This window comes from Lepidochelys olivacea, assembly GCF_965140295.1.
Source record: "Lepidochelys olivacea isolate rLepOli2 genome assembly, chromosome: 24".
Taxonomy (NCBI): domain Eukaryota; kingdom Metazoa; phylum Chordata; order Testudines; family Cheloniidae; genus Lepidochelys; species Lepidochelys olivacea.
In genome coordinates this window covers 7053246-7071769 of record NC_140434.1, presented here as the reverse complement: position 1 = coordinate 7071769, position 18524 = coordinate 7053246, and the positions used below count along the sequence as shown (strand labels likewise).

The 18524-nt window shown below is 43.9% G+C and overlaps 1 protein-coding gene across 2 annotated transcripts; it reads right to left on the bottom strand.

Moving 5' to 3' along the window:
- Window positions 1–1065: 1065 nt before the first annotated feature.
- MRPS21 (mitochondrial ribosomal protein S21) lies at window positions 1066–13574 on the bottom strand. Of its 2 annotated transcripts, none has more exons than XM_084614111.1 (3): window positions 13508–13574; window positions 12440–12643; window positions 1066–1510 (listed from the first exon to the last, which is right to left on the bottom strand). In XM_084614111.1, exons 2-3 carry the CDS (start codon window positions 12520–12522, stop codon window positions 1330–1332), a joined length of 264 nt encoding a protein of 87 aa, XP_084470237.1. In that variant the 5' UTR covers window positions 12523–12643; window positions 13508–13574; the 3' UTR covers window positions 1066–1329. The 2 variants fall into 2 exon arrangements, with proteins under 2 accessions (XP_084470237.1, XP_084470238.1); XM_084614112.1 differs by lacking the exon at window positions 13508–13574 and adding an exon at window positions 13317–13475.
- Between the last annotated feature and the right edge of the window lie 4950 nt (window positions 13575–18524).

The following is an 18524-nucleotide window of genomic DNA, read 5'->3' as shown; positions in this document are numbered from 1 at the left end:
AGCTGTCTAGATATTAAAAGATATCTAAAAATACACTAAATACTTTCCATACTGAAAGAGGTTGAGGACCTCTTAGATGGGATCTTAGAAACAAACCTTTTGTTTTTTCCCCCCCCAAGTGCTAAATTTTATTTTATTTTTCCATTGGGGGCAGCCAGTATTATGTAGTCCAACTATACAAATCACTTTTGTGGACTCTGGCACACAACAAAGGGTATTACAAGACACTACATGTGTGTAAGATTGTCAGAAAAAGTATAATTATGTGAAAAACAGGATTGATCATATTCAGGAAAGCATTTACAGAAGCAGGGAAAGGAGGGTCTGAAAATTATATCTGCAAGCTTAACTTTGACATTTCCTGACATGATTGCTTAAGAGGAACCTTAAAAAAACTGGAGAAAATTAAATGGATACTCCATTAAAAAAAAATAAGTTAAAACACTACAGAAGCAGCTGTACTCTCCCAGGACTCTGAGGACTTGTTTTATTTTATACTCTTATTTTGTCAGTGTAAAGAAGCCCGGAAGTGGGTGGAAATATGTTTACATTCATTTTAAGGCCCCTTTTCACTACCAGAGTTGAATAATGGGACCACAGTATAAATGAGGATAAGGCTCTGAACCTCTACTGTCTTAAAAATAATCTGCAAATGATGTATACGAATTCCATAATCCACACCCTTTACTGCCAACCAACGGAGAGTAAAATAAAGGGAGGGAGAATGAAAATACTTGCAGCAGCATCTTTATTCTGGAATAAATCAGACCTAACTCAGGTTTTTCCCTGTTTTCACAAGCACTGCCAAGTAGGAGATTATAATTAGAGCCCGGCACGGATACAAAATTTGAATCCCCATCCACCCGGGATCTGCAAAAATGGTCCACGGATATCTGCATTCACGGATGCGGATCTCTGCGGATATCGGCAGATTTGCAGGGCTCTAATTATAATGAACAGCAAGCACTATTTAAAGGAATTGTTCATAAAAGGGAAAGCCAATTCTAAACTCTGAATTAATATAGTTTCCTTATGTTTGTGTCACCCAAGAATAGCAGGACAACATGCTAAAATGGTCACTTTATTAACAGATAGAAAGACAACATGGCAACTGCTCAGAAACAGAGATTCTATGGTATGATGTCCTTCAGTCCTGCCCTGGTGAAGAAGGGAGATCAGTCTCCATGACCCATTCAGTCATTGGCCTCTTGGCTGAAACTAGCCATGAGGCGATCAGATCTGACAGCAGTATGTTTTGGGGTTTTTTTTTTTTTTTTTTTTAAAACAGAAGTCACTGGGCTGTTTCCCCAGCTATTGTAATTCTTTGACCTAACAGCCTAGCCAGGGGTCCTGTCGATTCTTCCTCATTAGAAATGCAATCTTCCTGGCCATCTCTGTGTTATAAATCCGCCGGCACATCTCGTAGGTCTCCCGCTGCCTCTTGCGGCATGGTTTCTCATAGTACCGGCGCCGCTTGGCATCCTCAATGATCCCATCCACTGTCAGAATTCTGAGGAAATTAATGAAGTGTCATATTTTGCATTTCCCGAGGGCCTTACAGTTGAGCATAATAAAGAGCTTTACATACATTCGTTAAGTCTAAAGCACAGTGAAGTCAGTTGTCCACACAGTAAATCAGAGGAATAGAATCTAGAAGTCCTATCTCTCAGCCCCCTGCTCTCACCATCAATCCACACTCCCTCCCAGTCAATGGCACCAACAGGTGACTTCAGCACAATTGGCATAATTTATTAAGCAGCAAAAATAATGAACCCTCTCAACTGCCTCCCATGACAAATGCTATCCCGTTTTGCAGATTCAAATTTGTCCACAAAACTGTTTATTTCTAGAAATTAACATCAGAAATGTCAAATAAAAAAAGGGGGTGATTTCAGCTAGAGAAATGGGCCCCACGCAATTTTCAAATCTTCTGTATTAATCAGTATTTCCTGGGCTTCATTTTGGGGTCTGTGTCGTACATTGTGCCTATGAGCACATTGAGAACTGTAAGGAGGAAAATAAAATCCCTTTAAAACTTTGTTATTAAACTATCTGGTAGCTGTAATAAAAAATCATGGAATAATGGGACTGTGGCAGCTACCTCCACTGTTAGATTTTATAGTCTCTCTCCTCTTTAGGCTGCAGGCTCATACATGTGCTATTCAGCAGAGGGCAGTAGTGCAGAGAGATTAGAGAAGGCCACATATAGTCTGAACCAGACATTGCTGCAGGCAATAGGAAGACTCCCATTGAGTTGGATCAGGCCTCCCCAGGGCATCCCCACAGAGATGAGGAACCTTTTATCCACAACATGACACATTCTATAAGAGAACAGACTCTGCTACACAAAAGGCCTTCTCAATAAGGCTGGCTTACATACATTTCACTGAACGCAACACGTCTGTTTCAGCTGCATTCCTGTGCTAAGTTATTCACGGAAATGGTCTCAACAGCATTACTGCTGGCAAGCTATCCATTATAAGCAGGCAGGACGGTGTCCTTCCCCATTCTGTAACTGAGCAGGTGAGCCTTACCCTACAGTAGTTTTCCTTGCGATGTCAACTCTCGGTCCCCTTCTCTCACAATAGGACTCCTACCAGAGTTCAGGTAGTGGCTCTCAACCATTTCCCATGCATTTTAACAGAATAAGAGTTAAGAACTTGTAGCTAAAAGGTTCCTGACTGCCAGAAGTGAAACACAGACAAATTGCTAAGGAGGAATACAAAAGAATAGCACAAGCATGTAGGAACAAAATCAGGCCAGGTCTACACTACAAACTTCTATCGGTTTCAGTAATGCTGCACAGGGATGTGAAAAATTCACACCCCTGAACAACATAGTTATAACCACCTAACCCCCTGTGTAGAGCGCAGAAGAGCTTCTCCCACTGACGCAGCAACTGCCTCTCAGGGCATAGTAGCTATATCCGGCCTAATGGCTTCTTCACTAAAGCACTACAGCAGCACAGCTGCATCAGTGAAGACAAGCCCTCAGAAAGGCTAAGGCACAAAATGAGTTACCCCTAGCAAGGAACACAAAAAGCAATAAGAGGGTCTTTAAATACATCAGTAGCAAGAGAAAGATGAAGGAAAGCGTAGGTTCTCTATGTAGCAGGGAAGAAGAGCTAATAACTGATGACATCAAGAAACCTGAGGTATTTAATGCCTATTTTGCGTCGCTAAAAAGGAGAATGGTGACTGGATACTCAACATAATATTAACAATAAGGGGGAAAGAAAGCAAGTCAAAACAGGAAAGATCACATTAAAGAATATTTAGATAAGTTAGAAGTATTAAAGTCAGCAGGACCTAACGAAATTCATCCTAGGGTACCTAAGAAACTAGGTGAAGCAATGAAGTGAGCTGTAGCTCACGAAAGCTTATGCTCAAATAAATTTGTTAGTCTATAAGGTGCCACATGTCCTCCCTTTAATCTTGGAACTGTTTGCAATTGTCTCTGAGAACACATGGGGGAGGGGTGAAGTCCCAGAAGACTACAGAACGGGAAACATAGTGTCTTTAAAAAGGGGAACAAAGAAGACCTGGGGAATTATAGACCAATCAGCCAGACTTCGATACCTGGAAAGATACAACCAATCTGTGGGCACCTGAAGGATAGCAACGTTATAAGGAATAGCCAGCATGAATTTGCCAAGCACAAATCATGTCAAACCTTCTTAATTTCCTTCTTTGTCAGGGTTACTGGCCTAGTAGCTATGGGAGAAGCAGATGATGTGATATATCTTGATTTTAGTAAGGCTTTTGATAGTCCCACATGACATTCTCATAAGCAAACTAAGGACATGTGGTAGATGAAATTACTATAAGGTGGGTGCACAATAGGTTGAAAGACCACACTCAAAGAATACTTAATGGTTCGCTGTCAAACTGGGAAGGCATATCCAGTGTGGTACCACGAGGGTCAATCCTGGGGCAGGAACTATTCAATATTTTCATTAATGACTTAGATAATGAAGTACAGTGTATGCTTGTAAAATTTGCAGATGACACCAAGCTGGGAGGGGTTGCAGGCACTTTGGAGGACAGGATTAGAATTCAAAAAGACCTTGACAATTTGGAGAATTGGTCTGAATTCAACAAGATGAAATTCAATAAAGACAAGTGCAAAGTACTTCATTTAGGAAGGAAAAATCAAATGCACAGCTAGAAAATGGGGAATAATTGGCTGGGTGGTAAAGTAGTGCTTAGTGAATCACATACTGAATGAGAGTCAACAATGTGATGAAGTTGCAAAAAAGGCTAATATCATTAACAGGAGTGTCATATGTAAAAGACATGGGAGGTACTTGTCCTGTTCCACTCGGCACTGGTGAGGCCTCAGCTGGAGTCCTGTGTCTAGTTCTGAGTGCCAGACTTTAGGAAAGATGTGGCAAATTGGAGAGAGTCCAGAGGAGAGCAACAAAAATGATAAAAGGTTTAGAAAACCTGATCTACGAGGAAAGGTTAAAAAAAGGGGACATGTTTAGTCTTGAGAAAAGACGAATGACGAGGACCTGATGATCATCTTCAAATATGCTAAGACCTGTTATAAAGAGGACCGTGATCAGTTGTTCTCCATGCCCACTGAAGGTGGGACAACAAGTAATAGGCTTAATCTACAGCAAAGGATATTGAGGTTAGATACTCAGAAATACTCCTTTTTAAGTATAAGGATAGTTAAGCTCTGGAATAGGCTTCCAAAGGAGGTTGTGGAATCCCATCATTGGAGGTTTTTAAGAACAGGTTGGACAAACCTGTCAGGGATGGTCTAGATTTACCGGGTTCTGTCTCAGTGCAGGGGGCTGGACTTGATGACTTCTCAAGGTCCCTTCCAGCCCTTCGTTTCCATGAAATACCCTACCAACAAGAGGAAAGCGTTATTTCATGCATTCTCCCCTTGCCTGCTAGTCAGAGGAAAACTCCTAACCACAGATTGCACTTGAAGGACTATAGTGGGTTTTCTGATATGCCATGTCAGACTACAGGCACGTTTAACGGCCTCAGATGAGGAGCAGGGTGATTTAGTGGTTGCCGAAAGGGCTTGATGCAAACGCTGAGTTACTGACTTCATTGAATAACCTTTAACAAGACCCTTGGATCTCAGCCAGTCCAGCTGCTAAACTGTGTAAATACAGCTGCTGCATAAGAATTCAATTCACATAAAATTGCCTGAGATCCATTTTGCCTGTGGCTTAGGACACTAACAATAACTGGAGCATAGGAGTGTATCTCCTCCTTCAGGCACTAGAGGAATTTACCTGTCACAGCTGCCAGTCAAAGACAGGCTTAGATCTTGTCACATCAGATTCTGCAGCTTTTCCAAAGTAAGATCAGAAATAGCTGCTTCCTCTGCTTTATCCTGCACACATTGGACATTGAGAGGAATTTTACAGAGAAGGGAAACAGAAGCAGAGAGATCAGGGAAGTGACTTGCCCCAGGTCACAGAATGAATCGGGCAGAGCCAAGATCATAATCCAGACCTTCTAGCTCCCATACCTGTGCAAAACCATCCTTCCTCCGCTGCCAGAGTAATCACAGAACAACAGAAGAAAGAAAAGGACCTACTAAGCCACTCAGTCCATCTCTACACTGAGGTCCAACCACTTGTGGTTTGTGACGTCCAGTTTTACAATATGCTGAGCAAGGAGGCTTCTACCACTTCCCAAAGGAGATGAATCCATAGCCTAATATATCACACTACTGGGAAGTTTTCCTTGACATTCAGCCAGGCATTTCCCTTTTTTAATTTCAAACCATTACCTCTAGTTATTCCACCCTACTTAACTCCTCTCCTTCCTGGGTTGTTACATCTTTCAACTTACACATCATTCCCCTTTTAGCCAAATTACACTTAAGATCACCTACACTACAAACGTGAAACTTTTTTTCTTGCTTATGTGGACAGAAAAAGACATGTATAGGAACCATGTTTTAGCCTAAGTATCTTAAAGAGCTGAAACATGGTTTCCCAACATGTATATAACAACATGTTCTCATCTATGCGGACAAGAATAAATCCTGTTCTAACACTTAGACATGGCTATTTTTAAAGCAGAGACAGGGCCTTAATCTTTCCTCTGAAATTGATCCCTCCACCTGCCTGATCATTTTTTGTTGCTCTTTATTCTTTCTTGAAGAAAATCAGAATGCACAATAGGGGGATTTCACCACTATGTGGAGAAAACTGCTGTTTAGCTGTCCTTTCACATAAAGTACTTGATGTGTCTACTTGTGAATTTCTTATCAGCAAAGAACAGGTTAAGGGCTAATTCAGACAGAGCTTATATAGATTTAGCAACATGCTGTAGTGATGCTTGACCTGCCCAGTAATACAGCCCTGATCAAACCTGTTACAGATTTTAAAGGAATACTGTCAATTACAGTAGTTTAGGCCAGCAATTTCTTATAAAGAAAAGGTTTTACAAACCTGATTATTAACAATGGAGTTTTAATTATATTATTAAAAAAACAACCACCAATGAAAACTGGTTTTTGTTGAGATTTAAAAATTTCCTTTTGGTGTTGGGAACTCAAACACTGCAGCATCTCTGACAGGGCATGTGAATCAGAAAATGAAACTAACCAGAAAAACGCGAAATTGATTGGTTAGTTTTCATTGCCCAAACAAAATGAAGTGCCAAATAAAAAAAACCCATCAGTAAATAAATGACAGATACGTTAGATTTTAAAACAACATTACTCTTGAGGTAATAGTGTAAAGTACTGCTGGCATCACAAAGAAATTTGCTTTTTAAAAAAATATTTTTTAATCTGACAGTTTCCCTTTAACAAAGTTCACATTTGAATAGAAGCCTTTTTAGAGCATAAGCATTCACATGGCAATGCACGCAGCCTGTATGTCAGCAGATAACGAGTGTACGATAAATAGTCTTCAATGGACTGGAAAACCCACCCACAAGCATCCAGCATCCAATAAGATACAGCTCAGTTGTTTCTAGTTCCCCTCCTTGTCCCAAAAGGGCAGCCAATCTGAAGGCAGCAAGTTTTCCTGCATCAAGCACTTGTTATGTCACATCGCGCGCTTAGCGAGTCCCACGGGCAAGAGCTGAGAGAGACACATGTTCAGCTCACCAGCTGCACAGGCATTTTAAAACCGTGTTGCCCTTGGTACGGTTCTGAGCAAACACTTATGGTGGAACTGCCGTCCAATCTATATTTAAACCAACAACTATGATCCGCAAATCTGCTGGGCGCAGAAACAAGAGAAGAAATACAAAGCCACACATTCTGTAGTCTGCTGTTAAAAAGGGATGCAGTCAAGGATCTGAGGGCCAGAAGTTGACCTGCAAATACGTTTGTTAAATGAGCTAATCAGTGCTGAATGGTTCCGACTGCAGCTGGGAATTAGGTCCCCTCTAGCCACGATCAGCCAGCTCCAACCCAGTTACGACCTGGCATGCACTGTGCTGCAATAGCATAGCAATCAAAGAAGCCGGTGCAGCATGGAGCCAGCCTCGAGAACACCATGTATACACGGGTTTAAAGTACAGGGCATAGCTTTGCAAAGCTTGTTACGTAAAGGGATCCTTTGGATACAGAAGTAAGTGACTTTGCAGAGCCATACCGTATTCCAAAACACCACTTCCTTGATTCTAGTGTAATCCAGCTCCGCACTTCAGCAAAGTTCTCAGTTTCACATCACCTTGGAGTGGTAGCTAGATAGAACATCAGGACTATGGGGGAACATAAGAATGGCCATACTGGGTCAGACCAAAAGTCCATCCAGCCCAGTATCCTGTCTGCCGACAGTGGCCAGTGCCAGGTGCCCCAGAGGAAGTGAACCTAACGGGTAATGATCAAGTGATCTCTCTCCTGCCATCCATCTCCACCCTCTGACAAACAGAGGCTAGGGACACCATTCCTTACCCATACTGGCTAATAGCCATTAATGGACTTAACCTCCATGAATTTATCCAGTTCTCTTTAAAAGAGACTTTACAGGCTTTAATATTTAGGAACATAACCCTATAATTAATAACCTTTTACATTTTTACAGCACTTTTCAAATCCAAAAGCACATCACAAACTACATGTGTATAGCACCACTGAAAGGCAGCCAGCTCTGGGGTGAATGGGGCTGGGTGAATGGGGCTGACCAACAGATATATGGGGTGAATGGGGCTGACCAACAGATATATGGCACACTACAGAACGGGGCATAGCAAGGGAGAATAAAGGTTATACTGTGCCTTTGAAATAAAAGCAGCTGTTTTTTCTAAACTTCTTTATGATGATGAAGCCCCAGGTAAATGAAGTATTTGCCTTACACAGCAGAAAAGAGGTTTTATGCTGAACAAAACCCCAGGTCCAAAGTCCAATCTTTTCCAAAGACAGTCTCATTATTGGACAGGGGGGGAACACCACAAACAGAGGACCCTAACACCACGCAAACACACACATAACAATGTGCAAGAAATCACAATTTTAGTTGTCACTCCTGCCCTTAAAACGCTAGCCCAGGAGATCAAAGTACTTAACAGAAGCTGAAGCCTGTTGCCAGTGTTTGAATCAATGTCACAATGAGATTGAGAGCTAACAAAGAAAACATATTGCCCTTCTGGATTTTTAGTACTGAAGCCAGCAGAGGTCAGTATGATCACAAGACTGAAGAATTTCAGAGTAGCAGCCGTGTTAGTCTGTATCTGCAAAAAGAAAAGGAGTACTCGTGGCACCTTAGAGACTAACAAATTTATCTGAGCATAAGCTACAGCTCACTTCATCGGATGCATGCAGTGGAAAATACAGTGGGGAGATTTTATATACACAGAGAACATGAAACAATGGGTGTTACCATACACACTGTAAGGAGAGTGATCAGGTAAGGTGAACTATTACCAGCAGGAGAGGGGAAAAAAAACACCTTTTGTAGTGATAATCAAGGTGGGCCATTCCCAGCAGTTGACAAGACCGTGTGAGGAACAGTGGGGTGGGGGGAGATGATAAATATGGGGAAATAGTTTTACTTTGTGTAATGACACATCCACACCCAGTCTTTATTCAAGCCTAATGTAATGGTGTCCAGTTTGCAAATTAATTCCAATTCAGCAGTCTCTCATTGGAGTCTGTTTCTGAAGTTTTTTTGTTGAAGAATTGCAACTTTTAGGTCTGTAATCAAGTGACCAGAGAGATTGAAGTGTTCTCCAACTGGTTTTTGGATAACACGTTCTTCTCTCCTGTGAATGAAGATACAAACCCACATGCTAGTAAAGCAAATAAAATCCCAAAGCAAGGTGATGTTGAAATATATGTGCTGGGCTTATGGGACATCAGTGATCTAGGCTTTTTCTACACTACACAGCTTTTAGCAATACAGCCATGTTGCTAAAAGTCGGGCAGTGTAAACGCTGTTTGTCAGCACTTTTGTGGATAAAATACTTCCACCCCCTACAAGCGGGATTCGCGTTGTGAACAGGAGAGTGCTCCTGCCGACAACGAGCCATTTACACTGTCACTTGCTGTGGCAAAACTTTTGTCTTTCGGAGGGTGGGGGGGGGGAGGGTTTAAGCACCTGTGTATGACAAAAGTTTTGTCGTTCAATTGGCAGTGTAGACAAAGCCTCAGACAAGCTTCGCTATATTTGTGGCTCACTAACTCAACTGCAGTAGAAGATACAATGCCCATACTCCCAAGAGCCCATGTCCCATTATTCTAGAGCAGTCTATATATCCATATGCCTGCAATGAGGGACCCGCAAATACACAAACATGGACTCAGTGGAGTCCCCAGAGGCAGAGTGGTGCAGCGGTTAGTGCAGATCACTGGGCATCAGATCTTCATAATACTCTCAGCTCTGCCACTGACTCTCTGACACACCACGAGCAAGTCACTTCACCCCTTGCCCCCACCTGTTTCCCCATCTGTAAAATGGGGATACACCACTCATCTCATGGGACAAGGGAAAGAACTGTAGGGCTTAGTTAATGTTAGTGCCTCAGATGCAAGGTGCTAGAGAAAGACAAAGTATTATTATTCTACAGCATGTTACATTTGCAGACACTGGTTAATCTACAGAAGGGATGTACAGTATTTACATTTTGCAGATGGAGAAACGTACATCTTGACTCACAAGCAGTGAGAAAGTCCTTGTCAAAGCCAGAAATCAATCACAGAACCCTGGCTCCTATGTTCAGGCCCATTATTTATTGAGCTCTGACAATATACTTGGCAATGCACAAATACAGAAAAATTCCCTAGCAGCTTACACTGTAAATCACATACACCAGGCTATGCCTCCTCCGATGGATGGAGATCTACATACCCATACTATAGAGCACTGCCCAATGAATTCACATTAACCTGGAAAAATCAAATGATGACCAGAGAAGAATAAGGGAAAGGCAGTGAAAAAGACATTAAATTCTAAACATGGTCCAGCCATGAGGCTTGACAATTTATCTTGAAATGAGAAAGCCTGGCATAAATTAATATTTCTTTCCCCAAGACAGAGTTCCCCACCGAACTAAGACCTCATCCAGATCTGTTGAGCATTATCCTTAATGCTTTCCACTGTTCCAAACAAAGGCATGCTAGACCTCATGGCAAGACAAATGTCCCTTCACAGTATTATTCGGAAGAAGAAAGCAAGTGTCACAGGCCAATATAAAGACATTGCCCAATGATCAAATGAGATAAAAGACTTCAGCATTTTAGTTTGTTGTTTCTGAGGAACAAGTAAAGGGTTAATAACACAGCAAGAAGTTTACTATCCCTACACAGTGGACACTTTCGTTTCTACCACAGACACTGCAAGCTGAAAGTCTTGTCTTGAATTCAGTCAGTGGCAGTTTGGGGTGCACAAGGAATGCAGGACCAAGCTGTAAGCCATCACGCAAGTTATATCATTTTAATTTGCATGACAGCAATTTCCTCAAGAATTAAAGTTCAGCTGAATTTCCACACTCCATTTCTCTCTGTTCTAAACTAAGCCTCCCACCTCTGTGCAATCCTTCACAGACATGAACTACAATAACATTTTATCCTTCTCTGATGCTTTCCATCTTAGGATCTCAAAGCTTCCCAACACATCTGCAAGGTGGTATTATCCTCATTTTCCGGGTGGGAAGCTGAGGTGCAGAGAGAAGTGATTTTACCCAGGGCAGACAGGACAGGTTTATCCAGATGATGTATCAGCAGCAGGTTGGGAAAATGAAGCCATGTTTCTAGTCCACAAAATCATCCTTCTTTCATACGATATGGAAAAGGCTTAGTGGGCCATCTAGTACAATGTTTCTCAATCTTTTTGATATCAGGGACCAGCTTGCTGCCTTCCTAAACTGTGTCAGGGAGATCTCAGGGACTTGTCGTTAAAAAACACTGATCTAGTACACCCCAGTGCCAATGCAGGATTACTCCCTCCAGCCCAGTTTTTAGTGGATTGTCCCTCCTGAAATCCTATAGAATCCTATAGAATGTCACAGTCCAAAATCTTGATATTAGCAAATACTTCCTAGTATTCAGCCCATGTTTTCCTTAAATTGTCACCCCAATTTTCTAGTTATAACCCTTTTGTGCTGCTCTAAACTAGTTCTTCCACTCATTGGCATCTACACCTTTTAAATACATGCACATTTATTTTGTGACACCCCCCCCCCATGATCAATGTGAAATATTCATCCTTTCACAGGCTTACTGGCTTTAATCTATGCTAAATGTTACCTTTTCCCCTTGAAATGTAATGTAATACAGATTTAAATTTAGTGATTTTAATTAATACAGTATTGGGACTCTCATTTTCATGTGACAAAATGAAAATGTTAAGTGAAGCTGAGAGACTATGGTTGCCTTGTGCATTTCACATACCTGATGAACCCAGGTTTACTGAACTCCATTTCACTGACTCTCCAGGATTAATGAGTTCTTCCCTTTGCTTGGGAGGTCTGCCATGCCCAGAGCCAGCCAGCTTGTTTCAGAGGCTGCTCTCACAGCACAATAAAGACTAGACAGAACAGCCTAACTGGATCATAGCCCTGTAAAGCTACTTCACTGCAGTTTAAAGTCAGGGGACAGAAAATGCACTTACCAGCACTTGTTAAAGGCCCCTTGTGATTTTTCTGTGTTCTCAAGCCTCACCATCCAATTCGGTCACAGTCATTCAACTGACAGAAGCAAGAATAAAATCCAGACTCCTGACCCCCCCTCCCAGGCCACTGCTCTAACCACTAGACCACATACGATTAAAACTATTACTACCTGTTAGAAATCTCCCTTCCCCTAGCAGGGGTCGAGCATATGATTTGCTCAAGTGTTTCTTTGCTCTAACAGTATGCAAAGAAATATAAATCACACTTATCTGAATGGACATAACCAATCACAGACAAACCTAACAATATTTGCCACAAACAAATACAGAGGACTCACTTTGCTCATCAGTAAAATGCAGCTACTTCTGGAGTGGAGTCTGACAGCTGTTAACATTTACCTGCTTAGTGTCCTGTAAGCAGCATCCACATTCCCATTCTGGACCATCACCGTTCTGGCAATAAATTTCAGGTGATGTGACATTTTGGGTGTAGCTGTTCCTGAAGAAGCTTAAATCACAGAGCTAGAGACCTCTATACTGTGTTTTTGGCTGCTACACAGATAACCTGCTCTTCGGGGAGGCCACTGAAGTGAAGTCTGAGATCTACAGGGAAAAGAAGCCACAAAACTTAAGCATAAGTAACAGATTTCTAAACAGACATTTCTTGTTCCTTTTCCAATTGATGTGTATGGTGCCGAGCAATCGATTTGTTTCTATCCTAAGGTCCTTTCCTTTAGTAAATTTTAACCAGATCGCTTTTGACCCTATTAACAGCAAATTGTCACACACCAGCAGAATTCTTGAAAATACTACTAGATGTGCCCAGATTTCCTCTGGTCAGGCCTTGCTTGTCCTGTCCCACGCTGATCACATTTTAAATTACTACTCCTTTGAAGACAAGCTTTAAAAAATAACAATTGTAAAGTATGTAGGGGATTTTGGGGAGGGGGGAGGGGCTACTTTGAGCATTTGCTCTCCAACGACAAGTTTGTGAAAACGTTTGCCAAAATCTCACATGTATGAAGTACTGTTAATTAATCGCACAAGGTGCATCTCAGCAACACCCTCTCATTAAGGGATCCTGCCACCCCCAATGGCGGGGGGGGGAGGTGCCGTCCCACACCCCTCCTCGGACTGGGGGGCGGGTGCCATGCCCCCACCCCCTCATAGCTGGGAAGGGGAACCGTCCCCCCACCCCTCCTCTGCAGCCCCTCCCCGGGCTGGGGGGTGCCGTCCCCCTATCCCCCTCCGGGGCGGGGGTCCCCCTTCGCCCCACCCGTTCGCTGGGGACGGGCCGATCCCAGCCTGCCCAGGAGAGGCCCGGCCACGACCCCGGACGCGGCCGCCTCGGCGCCGGGCCCAGCTTCCACGCGAGCCCGGGGATCCCGAGCGGCCTCCGGCCGCAGCACCCGAACCGCGCCCCGGTCGCCGCCCGCACGGGGGGCCCCGCCCCCAGGACACACTCACCCCCCCCCCCGAGCGCCCCGCGCGCCGGCCAGCCACAGATACCGGAACCGGAACCGGAACGTAGCACCGCGCCCCCCCGCCTGGGAAACCATGGCAACCAAGCCCGCCCACTGTGGTGCCGGGGGAGGTGTCGGGAGGACCGGGCAGGGGGATGTTGGGGTGCAGGGCAGGGGGGAGGTGTTGGGGTTTAGGGCAGGGGGATATTGGGGTTCAGGGCAGGGGGATATTGGGGTGGAGGGCAGGGCGAGGTGTTGGGAGGACAGGGCAGGGGGAGGTGTTGGGGTTCAGGGCAGAGGGATGTTGGGGCGCAGGGCAGGGGGAGGTGATAGGGTTCAGGGCAGGGGGATGTTGGGATGGAGGGCAGGGAGAGGTTTTGGGGCTCAGGGCAGGGGGAAGTGTTGGGGCGCAGGGCAGGGGGCAGTGTTGGGGCGCAGGGCAGGGGGAGGTTTTGGGGCTCAGGGCAGGGGGAGGTGTTGGGGTGCAGGGCAGGGAGAGGTGTTGGGAGGACAGGGCAGGGGGCAGTGTTGGGGTTCAGGGCAGGGGGATGTTGGGGTGCAGGGCAGGGGGAGGTGTTGGGGCACAGTGCAGGGGAATGTGTTGGGAGGACAGGGCAGAGGGAGGCAGTTCCCATATTTTCAGAGCAGACCTCTCCTCCATTTATTCTCCCAGGAAACCTTGTGGATTTCATGGGTGTGTAGGATCAGGTTTGGGGTGGGATCTTGGGAAAACTCATTGTGTTGCGCATGAGCAATGTTTCACGGAGATTTAAGAGAAAGCCCAAAATGTGTTGGTTTAAATCAAACCCTTATTATGAGAAAGTCAGGCAACCAGCTATGTTTCAGTGCCAAGGTTATAATGCCATAAATAAAATAAATTAGCTAGAAGTGTCACAGAGATGGATACAGGACAAAAAGAGAAATAGATAGATTAGATGATGTGACATGGGGATGAGTGTGCTAGGCAGAGACAAACAGAAAGGTAGGTGATTAATAGATTATATTCTGAATTGTTCCTACACTGTCCGACATTCCTTAGGGCAATGGTTCTCAACCAGGGGTACATGTACCCTGCAGCTATGCAGAGGTCTCCCAAGGGGTACATCAGCTCATTGAGATATTTGCCTAGTTTTACAACAGGCTACATAAAAAGCACTACCGAAGTCAGTACAAACGAAAATTTCATACAGATAAAATGAGAAAGTAAGCAATTTTTCAGTAATAGTGAGCTGTAACACTTTTGTATTTTTATAACTGATTTTGTAAGCAAGTAGTTTTTAAGTGTGATGAAACTTGGGGTACACAAGACAAATCAGACTCCTGAAAGGGGTACAGTAGTCTGGAAAGGTTGAGAACCACTAGTTTAGGGCACAATGTTCCACCATCCCTGTCTATCCTGCTGTTTTACAGAATGGCTACTTTATTGTTTTTCTATAACTTAATTTTTGTTATGAGGCTAGATTGATCCATTGTTCAGCTCCACAACCTGGAAGACCAGTGTACTACTTTTCATCTGGTCAATACCCTTTGACTTGTCTGACTTGGGTGGCTCTACAAGGAGTTAAAACTCCCACTGGCATAGCTCTCAGGGTCACTGGAACACACAACCCTTTGCACTATGTCAAGGAGCAGTCCCTAGGGAAGGATAAATTAGAGTTCAAGAAAATGGAACAAAGCTTATTTATAAGGAACAAGCTCTTTCCTACCAGATGTTTAATTTGTAGTACAAAATCAAACAGTACAGTACTCTAATGTACGATCCTTTGCTGATATAGAAGTGTGTTTAGTAATAAGGGATAAAGGACATTTGGCACTGAATGAATGCATGCTTTGGAACACAGGAGAGGTGTTCACACTATTAGGAAGTGTTTGTGGTTAGGAAAGGGGACTGGAACCAGGATTTCTGAGTTCTGTAACAGTTCATGGCAACTGCACCTGTATTCCCCTCTGTGATCCAGCAAAGGCACCCGCTCCAGGCTCCTCAGCTGTCATCTCTCTTGGGTAAAGACCCACATCTCTCTCCCTTCTGACCAGGGTTTTCCCAGGCTGTATAGTTCCTTTTCTATGCTGTAAATTCCCCAGCAAGTGAGACTGCCTAAGCAGGCCTACTATGCTTTCTCCTCAGGAGCTATAAACAGTGCAGCTGCCCACAGGTATAAGCTGTTACCGCACAGCCCTTTTTAAGCAAGCACATTTATTCTTTAAGGTGAAAGCATTACAGAGAAAACATATTAGAACAATAAAGTAACCTACGCATGCTAAGAAGCTTACCAGAGATCACCCCCTACTCCAGTAGGGGCTGTGGCCAGTGATCAGTTCTTCAAACCCCACCAAGGGGTTACAAGTTCATAACAGCTGTTAGCATAGAACAAGCATGCCCACGAATGGTTCGTTCTTTCCTTTTTTTTTCAGTTAGGGCCTTTGAGCTTGTCGTTTTATAACAGCTGATCATTGGACAAAGGTCCCCTCCTCCAGGCAGAGCTTCAAAGGGCTGATTTCTTGCATAGGCAGAGAAGGTACATGTGCATACACCACCCCCTAAAGATTTCCTGGGAAACCCTCTTACCTTTGTTTGCCCCAAAAGTTCATACTTGTCTGGCATATTATTTCAAATCTTCCTTTAAAACTCATAATATTGCTCAGGGTTTAGAGTGGTCACATCTCCCCCCTACAGAAGTTACAATCCACAATACGACATAAACTTTGCATGGTCACATTATCTGCCACTGTCTGTTCATCAAACTCATGCCACCAAACCATTACTTATGAGATGTCGAGCAGGGAGCAAGCTAACCAGTGTTTTATAAACTGGGGGAGGGCTAGCAGAAGCACTAGGCCATCACTGAGGCTAATGTTTGTCATACATACTCTCTGGGCTCCTCTGTCAGTTCATGCTGAGTTTGGTCAATATCACATTAACATATTTGGAAAGTCATTGTTCTATGGAGCTGCACTGGAGCAAAATGTCCTTCCTAAGGGACAAGTGTCAAAATTGACAGGGACCTGCAGAAAAACGAGTGTTGGCTATATGTTCTAGATAGACTCCACCACCCCCACAGGAACTGGACTCCTCTGTTTATCCATGGAACAAGTACAGCATGCTGGGCAAGTTACCCATATACTATCTCACCAGTGGGTGTCACCTACACCCTGGAAGTCCCATTGCTAATGGAGAGAAAGGAGTTCACTCCTTGGTCTTATTGAGCATATTCTGCAAGAGCTATTCCAGTCAATTTCCCGGTGTAGACAAGCCCTTACATGTTTTCAGCGTAACCACAATAAAGGATGTCACTGTTTCTCTCCCACACCTGCCCGCAATCAGCATGGTTTTCACAGACTTCAACCTGCCTCCCTAGCCTCATCAAATGCCTGGGAGAAAATATGAGCTTTGTAGCATGCCAAGGAGGTTAACAAGGCCACGATCTGATGGACTGAGGCAAAGAGAGAGTTGCCTTCGCAGAAATTACTCTGCCAGTAGCCCCTTTCCAGTTTAAACCAAGGAGAATTCAACTCAGGCACCACCACCAATCACAACAGCAATTGGATCACACAAGGAGAGAGGCAGCCCGTCATGTAGTGAAGTCCTAAATCATTTGGGGCTCTGTTCTCCAATCCCACCTCATTACAAGTGTTGGGTGAACCTCAGGAAGGTTCCTAGTTTGGGTTGGTTCAGATCAACACCCTGTTCTCTGGCTGATCCAAAACCTTGTGTCAGCAAAATCGGGCTGGAAATCTCATGATGTCAAGCTCACTCATGAGATTTCTGGAATCAGAAGGGACCAGGGATACCATGAAAACAGACTTTCTTGCCCATATGCTGGTGCTTCAGTGTTTCATCATGGCCCAGCTCACACCCGGCTTCAGCAATGAGCAATAATAAGGTATGGATTAATCACACATTTCAGGACCTTCCAATAGTATTCATTCAAAAAGCAAGGCCTTCAATGGGCTTTAGATCAGACTCTATTTGAAGGCCCCAATATTCCCAGCTGCTCCACGCAGAGAAATCACTGAGACCATGTGGAGCCCCATGGTTGTGCACGAATGCAGGGGTTTGCCAGCACGGAGTGGCTTCCAGGATCAGGGCCTTAGCTATTAAAACTTAAGTGAACTTTAAACATGCATCTGTTCATTGCTGAGTGGGTGAGAAAGGGAAAAGAGCAGGCTGCGGAGGGCAAAGTTTTTTGTCATGGCTCCTGCTGGCTCTCAGATTCATGCTGAGTCTGATCAATATCACATTAATGCTATGGCGGTTTTTCAATTACAAACCCATTGTTATGGGAGTTTACAAGTGGGGTGTATAAATTCAATAACATTTGACACAGAAGTTCTCTCAGGGGTGAATATTACCAGGGGTGATTGTTTTTAAACATTATCTGAAGAGGGATGATGGTGGGAATCAGCACGTGATCTGAGATCAGGGGTGGAAGCCAGGATTCTGGAGCTCTAATCTTGGCTCTACCATTGACTTGCTCTGTGACCTAGGCCAAGTCACTTTATTTCCCTCTGTCTCAGTTTCCCCCCAGTGTGTAAGACGGAGAAGGTAACATTTCCCAGTCTGGCAGTAGAGGTAGTTAGGATTAAATTTGGTCATGCTTGCAAAGTACTCCAGAAAGGCAGCATACTACATATTATTATTACCAGGTCAACAATCTATGGACTAAGATGGGTTTGCACAACACACACATTAGAAGGGCTTCCTATGAGGCATTCCACTCTATTGGGTTAAAATCCACATTTAAAAAAACGCCTCCATCCAGATTTGCTCAGCAGACTGGAAGAGCTCAGTAGGGGGCTTTTGAGTGAAAAATCGGTGCTTTACAACCTTCCATAAATGGTCTTTTGGGTTTGGGGCTTTTTAAAAAACTCCCATTAAAAGGACAGAGTCTCATTTCTCTGTCATCACTTACCTTTAAATTCTAGCTACGAAAGCGATCTTGTGGGGCTCCTCCATTTCTTCCTTCTCCATCTTGTCTCATAGTAGCTCAGTTCACAAGCCAAAAGATATTTTTCTAGTTGGC